This window comes from Orycteropus afer, unplaced genomic scaffold (genome assembly GCF_000298275.1).
Source record: "Orycteropus afer afer isolate SDZICR_OR568_19922 unplaced genomic scaffold, OryAfe1.0 scaffold00142, whole genome shotgun sequence".
Classification (NCBI taxonomy): Eukaryota; Metazoa; Chordata; class Mammalia; order Tubulidentata; family Orycteropodidae; genus Orycteropus; species Orycteropus afer.
In genome coordinates this window covers 3,209,594-3,218,939 of record NW_006921729.1, presented here as the reverse complement: position 1 = coordinate 3,218,939, position 9,346 = coordinate 3,209,594, and the positions used below count along the sequence as shown (strand labels likewise).

Genomic DNA, 9,346 nt, shown 5'->3' with positions numbered 1-9,346 from the left:
ACATGTAATTCATACTGAAAGCTATAGCCTTAGATCTTCATCAGTAAGTGCTTCAAGTCTTCTACACTTCCAGCAATCAAGGCTGTGTATCTGAATATCACAGGTTGTTATTTTCCTCTAATCCTGATGCCACATTCTTCTTTATATAGTCCAGCTTCTCATGCTCTATGCTAAGCTATATGCTAAGCATATAGATTGACTAAGTATGGTAAAAGGATACAACCCTGACACACACTTTTTTTTAAAATCATGCAGTATCTTCTTTTTCTGTTTGAATGACTACCTCTTGTTCTACTTATAGGTTCCACATGAATGCAATTAAGTGTTTTAGAACTCCCATTCTTCTCAATACTATTCTTAACTTCTTATGATCCATATAGTCAAATGCTTTTGCACAGTCAATAAAACAAAGGTAAACATCTTTCCGTTATTCCCTGCTTTCAGCCAAGATCCATCTGACATTGGCAATGATAGCCCTCATTCTACATTCTATTCTGAATCTGGCTTGAATTTCTGGCAGTTCCCTGTCAAAGTACTGCTGCACACACTTTCTAATTATTTTCAGCAAACCTTTACTTGCTTGTGATATTAATGATATTGTTGGATAATTTGCAATATAGAATTGGCCATTAATCCCAACCAGTGTATTTTCTATCCCAAACACTACAGTTTATCTCTAGAAGTTCCATTTGGGTCTTTTCTATATAATCTAGATATTATCATATTCAGATAGAAGTGCCAGTCCAATTTTCCACAGAGCATTAACTGGGCTCCTATTGTTAAGAAATTCTGCTACGAGATGTGCATATTTTATATTTTACCTGGTTAAACTGAGTATGAAGCACAAAGCACAGATCTCTGAGGCTTCAGAAAAAGGCAGAGCTCTAGCTAAAGTACATTTACAAAACTTACCCTAAGTTGTGAAATTGCTGCTTTCCCTTCCTCACTTTCTTCATCAAATTCATCATCACTCCACTCCCAGCCACCATCCTCTGTTTTATGAAGACGGCCACTGGAACCTGGTACTCTCCGAACCTGCTCATTAAAAAGAGAGATGTGGATTATGGTTTGACATTTACTAAACAGAACACTCAGTCATTTTTGTCTTCTCCTATTAAATGCATTAAGTAGATAATTACTTTCCCCAAATTCACATCCTCTAATTCTCAGTTGCCTTTTGTTCATAATCTCTACATCTGCCTTCATCGTAAGCACAAACCTTCCCTGTGGTCTCTATAATATTCCAAGCCAAAACAAACATCCAAATGCTTCTTATGGAGTAATGTCATGCAAAATGGCAGAAAAAGACTCCCATGAGTCAGTACCTCCACTGAAAATAACCACGAACTAGGAAAAACTTTCAGAATCAATTATTAACTCTAGAACCAAACCAGACACTTGTAACTACCAAGGCAGTGCTTGATGAAGGAAAAGACTGTTGATTTTGTTTGGTAAGAGAGCAGCAAGCACAAACCAAATACCATCTCTCATTCATCAGCTCCACAGCAGTTGTGGGGATATAGTGGGCTATATTACAGGAGTGGCTGGCTGGCTGATGTCAGTGTGAGCAACAAGGATCTTCTCTTTCAAAAATTTGAGGTTATGTGTTTTAGTCAGTCTGGTAGTTCCCTGAAGGACTGTGCAGACATCTGCTTTGGTTTAGGCCCTCTTGGGCTTTAGGAGCTTCCCCCAGTAATGTCTAATGGAAGATTTAAAAAAGGAAAACATGTCGGCAGACAATGTTTCTACATGCGTATTTGTATGTGCTGTAAGAATATCTGGTGTATAGAAGAGCTGAAAAAGGGCTTCTTGGCCACAGCCAGCTACCCAGAGAGAGCAAGTAGTTATGCTTGTGGGCTTGGGACCACGGTTCCAGGGGACATCAAGCTCAATTGGCATAACATACTACACAAAAACACTGTTCTACATCCTACTTTGGTGAGTAGCAACTGGGGTCCCAGAAGCTTACAAGCAGCCATCTAGGTACAACAACGGGTCTCTTCTCATCCACAGCAAAGAAGAATGAGGAAAACCAAAGATGCATGGAAACAATTAGACCAAATGACTAGTAGACCATGTGATCCTCAGCCTATATGACCATGAGACCAGAAGACCTGGATGGTGCCTGGCTACCACTGCCAACCACTCGGAGAGGGATCAGTGCAAGAGATCCTGGACAGATTGGGAGAACAATATGGAACCAAACTCAAAAAAAGAGACCAGCTTTACTGTTCTGATAGACCCTGGTGAGATTCCTGAGACTATGGCCCCTAGCTACCATTCAGGTCTGGAAGTCAACTCACTCCTGGGGCTTCCAGCCAAACAACCGACAGGCATATAGGGTGAACATTTACATCAGGTAGATATACCCCTTGGAACGATCAATCGTGGGATAACAGAAGGGCAGCGTTTGCACAGAGAGATATCTCAGGGAGGGGGGCGGGAATGCACAGCAAAGAATACAAGGAAGAGGTAACGATAGGGAGGAAGCAGGAGATAGCTGTTACATTGTTGGGAATTGCAGCAAGGCATTAGACTGCTAACCAGAAGGTTGGCGGTTCAAACTCACTAGCCACTCTGCAGAAGCAAGACTAGACAACGTACTTCTGTAAAGATTTACCACTTTGGAAACCCAAAGGGAGTCGCTATGAGTTGGAATCGACTCAATAGTAGTGAGTATGGTTTGGTGTTTTGGTTTAGTTGTCATGAAACAAAATGTGTATGAAATTCTGTACGGAAAATGAATTTGCTCTGTATACTTTCACCCAAATCATAATAAAAAATTTTTAAAAAACAAAAACAATTTTTGTTTTCCTACTGAAGCCAGACATTTAAGGAAATCATTTGTCAAGCCACTGGTTGGCTGGAGAGCTAACAGAAAAGAAATGACAGTGACCATATACCACAAAGAATACTAATTGTGCAAAAATAATTTGGAAAATTCACTAAACAAATGAATAGCTATAGTCCTCAATAAGCAAAAATCAGCAATCCCCAAGGAGGGAGAGAATTTGATTTCTGGAGTTATTACATTATAATGCTAAAAATATCTAGTTCCCAATAAAAAAGTTACAAATACAAAGAAACAGAAAACTATAGCCCATTCATAGGAAAAGAAAATCTGACAGAAAATATTGCTGAGGAAGCCTAGACATTGGAATTACCAGTTTAAGATGTTCAGTCAATTGTCTTAAAGATGCTCAATGAGTTGAACAAAACCTTGGACAAGGAAATAAAGAACCTCAAGAGAATAATGTACAAACAGACAGGAAATATCAAAAAAGAGATAGAAATGATAAAAAGGAATCAAACAGAAATTCTGGAGCTGAAAAGCATAATAGCTGAAATGTTCCATCTGTATCCTTCAGTCCAAGCTGGCATTCTGACTGGATCTATATATTACAAGCCTCATCTCTTCAATGGAGGAGTCCTGGTGACATAATAGTTAGAACAGCTTGGCTGGTGACCAAAAGATGGGCAACTCAAACCTACAAGCCACTCTGCAGTAGTAAGATGTGGCAGTCTGCTACCCTAAAGATTTACAGCCTTGGAGACCCTATAGGGCAGTTTCATTCTGTCCCACAGGGTTACTGTGAGTTAGAATCAACTTGATGGCAGTGGGTTTGCTGTTTATGGTTTGGAATCTCCTTAGCAAACAGTTGTTCAGCTACATTACTGGTGTTCTCTCCAGGGCATACTTTTTCATTTTCTACAATATGGATAGGCTGAGAATTCTCTAAATTTTCAAGTCCCACTTCCTTTTGACTTAATAGTTCTTTCCTCGATTAATTTATTTTCTCTCTCACATTTTACCATAAGCAGCAAGAAATCCGACTGTGCCTTCAACACTTTGTGTGTAAATCTCCTCAGCTAAATAACCAAGTCCATCACTCAGAAGTTCTACTTATCACAAAACAGTAGAATAGAATTGAGCCAAGTTCTCTGACACTGTATAACAATGAATATCTTTCCTCCGAAGTCCAATAAAATGTTCATCATCTCATAAGGGCTCATCACATATACCTTTAATGATCTTATTTCTACTAGTCATCTCTTTAGTAACATTATTGATTGAATTATGTCCCCTAAAAATATGTGTTGTAAATCCTAACCTCTATGCCAGCAGTTATAATCCCATTTGGGAAGAGGTTCTTTGTTATGTTATCGAGGCAAGATTAGTGTAGGGTATATCTGGAGTCAATCTCTTTTGAATTATAAAAGAGATTAAACAAGTGAGCAGATAGAGAGATGGGGTAAAACAGATGCTAAGACAGCTGGAAATCTTCAAGAAATCAGGAAGCAGAAGCTGAGGAGACAAGACTTTCCTTAGGAACCAACAGAGAAAGAAATCCTTCCTTTCAAGCCAGTGAACTGAATTCAGACTTCTAGCCTCGTAACTGTGAGAAAATAAATTTGCTTTTTAAAGCCACACAACTGTGGTATTTCTGTTATGGTAGCACTAGTTAACTAGGCATTTTCTGTAAAACACCTCAGAAGTCTTCCACTCTATACCCATTCTCAATTCCAAAGCCTCATCCATATTTTTAGGTATCTGTTACAAGAGCAACCCTCTTTCTAGTATCAAACTCTATTAACAAATTATAATCACTCCTCAATTATCGACAGAGTTAGGTTGCAAAAACCAGGTCATTATGCAAAAATGGAGGATGACCACATCAGATTACAAAATGGAGGATAACAATGTCATTATGTAATTGGAGAATCATATCATTAAGTAACTGCCGAACTGTATTATTGCATAACTGCAAAATCACCAAGGCTCTTGGGTCAGCCAAGCTGACACATAACCACCACAGCCAGTGTTACTCCTGTCTCGCACCTTGGGATTCGTTACTGCCAAATGTATATTGTTAATGTGCAATAAAGTCAGATAGTAGATTTTTCACTATTGTCATAAATGTGAAACACTGGGTAATGGGAGAGTAAGTGAAGAGTAGGCATACCAAAAACTGGGTGACCTAAAATAACAGGAATTTATTTTCCCACAGTTCTAGAGGATAGAAATCTGAACTCAGGGTGTCAGTAGGGCTATGCTCTCTCTAAAGACTATGCTCTCCCTGAAGGCTCTAGGGGAAGATCCTTGTTTTCCCCAGCTTCTGGTAGCCAGAGGCATTCTTGGGCTTGTGAGAACATAACTCCAATCTCTTCCTCTGTCTATACATGGTGCCATCTTCTCTCGGGTCTTTCTCTGTGACTTTCAGGCTCTTACCTCTTGTCTTCCTATAAGAACAAAAGTCATATTGGATTGGGATCTACTCTATTCCAGAATGACCTTATCTTAATCAACTATAGCAACAAAGATGCTACTTCAAAAAAAAATGCCAGAATCATAGAAAGTGAACATTAGGATTTGAACATTATCTTTCTGGGGGGACACAAATTAACCCATAAAAATTTAATTTTGTGTATGGTGTTAGGAAGGGGTTCAACTTTATTCTTTTGCATGTTGCAATCCATTTGTTACCGCACCATTTATTAAACAGACTATTCTTTCCCCGTTAAATTTTCTTGGCATGAATGATTTTTTTAATAGCATCCTATTCATCTTTCATGGGAGCTCTGGTAGCATAGTGGCTAAAGCACTTGACTGCTAACCAGAAGGCTGGTGGTTCAAACCCCCAGCCACTCCTCGGAAGGAAGATGGGGCAATCTACTTCCGTAGTGATACCGCCTTAGAAACCCAAGGAGGGGTCGCTATGAGTCAGGTCTGACTCGACGGCACATAACAACAACAACAACAACAACAACGTTCATCTTTCATGAATATAAACTATTACCCTGAGAGTTAGGATTTTATTTGTCTTCCTATATAATCTTTGTTTCTGGTAAGGTTCTTTTTTTTTTTTTCCTCCGTTTGTGTTTATTTTGTCCTCTGTTCTCTGCATTAAGAGATTTTCCTCAGATATTTTGTGTTCTTAGTTCTATATTCACACTTAAGAGCAAGGAACTAAAAAGCTGGTTGGAAGCAATGAGCTTTTAAGTGGATAGAGTTTATTAACTGAGCTTCACTATAGTGGGTGGGCATTTCACTGGGAACCTTCAATGTCAGTACCCTTAAGTCTTTCCTCTCATCATCTCATAATAAGGGCTCATCACAAGTACCTTTAATAATGTTATTTCTACTAATCATCTCTTTCGTAAAGTTATTGATTGAATTATGTCCCCTAAAAATACAATTCTTACAAAGAACTCCTTTGTAAATACAATGATCCTCTTGTGGTGGTCAGACTGATCAAATAAGGATCTTCTAATACTGGGTGAGTAATATGTCTAGATGCTGATGTACCAGGAGTTGAATAAAGAAATATGACTGGGGTTCTCAATATCCAGTATACAGCTGACCCTTCAACAACATAGGTTTGAACTGCATGGGTCCACTTACATGTGGATCTTTTTCAGAACATAGATCCTAGAGAAATTCAAGAGCCAACAGACACAACACCAAAGCAATGTGCCAAACACCACTTGATGGAGATGAGTACTTCCACACTAACACCAGTCAATGAGGAAGATGACACAGAAGAAGTAGTGGCAGAAATCAAATTGACATTAGACAATCTGGCAGAAGGGTTCTGATTATTCAAGACTGCTTTTGACTTCTTTTACATGAAAACATGGACACTGAAACTAAATCAAACAGTGGGAAAGGACGGGTACCATATAAAAACATTTTTAGAGAAGTGAAAAAACAAAAAGCACAAATTACAATATATTTCCATAAAGTTACATCAAGTGTTCCTGCCTCTCTTACCTCCCTTTTTACCTCCCCCTCCACCTTTTCTGTCTTTGCCACCCAAGACAGAACAACCAGCCCCTCCCTCTTCCTCCTCAGCCTATTCAATGTGAAGACAACAAGGATGAAGAGTTTCATGATGATTCACTTCCACTTAATGAATAGTAAATAATCATCACGCCAATTAATAAACTTATCTGTTCTTTATGTGCATGAATGTCTTTGTGTGAAAATCTAGTAACTATGTGGCAAGAACTGTGTTGAATGTTTATGTTATTGGTAAGAAGGCTTCTTTCCGGTCAACAGTAGAATTAGTTAAGTTGTTCTGCAGTCAAAAGTTATACGTAGATTTTTCAACTGTGCAGTCCAAAAACAATGAACCACACTGTTTAAGAGTCAATTGTATAAACATTTGCTTTAATGCCCATTTTCAGTAGTTACCCCTATCTTCAACAGTGCCTTGTGTTCCTTAACTCAGAGACCTCTTGTTTTACCATTTTGCAGAATAAACCTTCAGGCATCTCTTGGGGTGCAGTATAAAGAAAGGGACTAGAGTCTAACTATCTTAAAGATTTTCAATCAATTCTCCTGCTTTCAGCCCTACTTTAATCCTCATTTCTAGAAATACCTGGAACTGCTAATTCCGTCACCTTTTGAGGTAGTTCCTAAGTTTTCCTACTGCTAGCTTAACAGTTAGATTCCTCTCCACTGTTTTGGTTATCTACTGCTGCTGTAACAGAAATAGCAAAAGCAGGTGCCTTTAACAAATGGAAATTTATTTTTTCACACTTTAGGAGGCTAAAAGTCTGAATTCAGAGTGCTGGCTCTAGGGGAAGGCTTTCTCTCTGTGTTGCCTCTGGATGAAGGTCCTTGTCTCTTCTGCAATTTTGTTACTAGGCAATCTTCATCTCTTGATCCATCTCTGCTTGCTTCTCTCTCCATAATCAGTGTGGTTTGTATCTCTCTTGCTTACATCTCAAAAGAGATTAACACAAGATACACCCTACACTAATCCTGCCTCATTAATAAAACAAAGACAACTCATTCCAAAGTAGGATTAAAACAAAAGCACAGAGGTTAAGATTTACAATACACATTTTCAGGGGACATAATTCAATTAATAACATCTGCTAAGTCACTTTTCATTCATTTAGTCAATTGTTTCATAGTTTCAAAAATTTGGTTGCTGCTGTCACTTTCCCATTCATTGCTTTTTTTTTTTTTTTTAACTGTTCTTTTATTAAGGATTTTTGGGCAGGAAGGTAGACATAAATGAAGGAATGCACTCTATTATCTTTTTAAGGCTCACTCTTCTTAAATGAATAACATTGCAGATACTAAATCAATGCCTCTCACTTGGTATTTATTATAAACAATTATAAGCATAGAGATTTCAATATTCATTCCATTATCCAATAAATACTTAGAGTACCCACTGTGTGTGAAGAACTATTTTAGGCCAACTAAGGATAGAGCAATGAACAAGTCCCTGTACTCATTAAGGTTTTGTTCTAACGGTACTGAAAGATAAATAAATGTAAAATGTTAAATGGAAGGGTATTTTTGCTAAGGTAGAGAAAATCATTCTGAAAATATATCATTTGAGTAAAGATCTGAATAAAGTGGAGGAATAAGATGAGGACTGAGTCAAGTGAGTGTTTAGCTAAGTGGCTACCCATTAGAGTAACCCCTATGCCCCACCTCTACAGAGATACCCATTTCATTGGTTTATGATGACATTGCATTGTTGCTGTCATTTTTAAAGGCCCCAGATGATTCTGATGTGCAAAAATGGATGATAAACACTGATTCTGGGAAAGAACATGCCAGGGAAAAGAACTCCTTTGTAAATGCAATGATCCTCAGGTAGAAAGGAAAAAGTGTCTAGAAGGGAGGTGGTAAAACTTTAAGTCTAAGGAAAAAGTTGGACAAAATTAACATACCAGTGTTTCTCAAGAACTCTTCAAATATAGGTCAAATGTCATAACACAGTCATAAAGACAATGTTCTATATCCTTTGACAAGTAGTAACTGGGGTCTTAAAAACTTACAAGTGGTCATTTAAGAAACTATTATTCATCTCTTCCTGTTGGAGCAAAGAAAAGTAAAGAATATCAAAGACTCACGGAAACAATTAGCCCAAAGGAATAATGGACCATGTGACTCCAAGACTGTAACAACTAGATGGAGCCTAGTTACCACTGCTCACTACTCTGATCAGAATCACAGTAGAAGGTCCTGGATGGAGGGGGAGAAAAATGTAGAAAAATATTCAAAATCATAAAAATAGCAGACTTACTGGCCTGAAAGAAACTAGTGGAACCCCCGAGACTACAGCACTTAGATACCCTTCAAATCTGAAATCCCACCTACTCTAGGAAATCACTTTTCAGCCAAACAATAAATAAGCCTACAAAATCAAAGAGGTATTACGATGAGGAATGTGCTCTTCAGAACAACCTGTTGTTGTTGTTGTTATGTGCCGTGGAGTCCGACCCGATTCACAGCGACCCCTCCTTGGGTTTCCGAGGCAGTATCATCACTATGGAAGTAGATTGCCCCATCTTCCTTCCAAGGAGTGGCTGGTGGGTT

The 9,346-nt window shown here is 38.3% G+C and overlaps 1 protein-coding gene across 1 annotated transcript in view; it reads right to left on the bottom strand.

The window, feature by feature from the left end:
* OXSR1 (oxidative stress responsive kinase 1) overlaps positions 1-9,346 on the bottom strand; it is a 215,762-nt gene that overhangs the window by 65,632 nt on the left and 140,784 nt on the right. Inside the window, exon 11 of the mRNA XM_007945706.1 lies at positions 913-1,035. Within this exon, the coding sequence (XP_007943897.1) occupies positions 913-1,035 (123 nt within the window). The remainder of the gene's footprint in view (positions 1-912; positions 1,036-9,346) is intronic.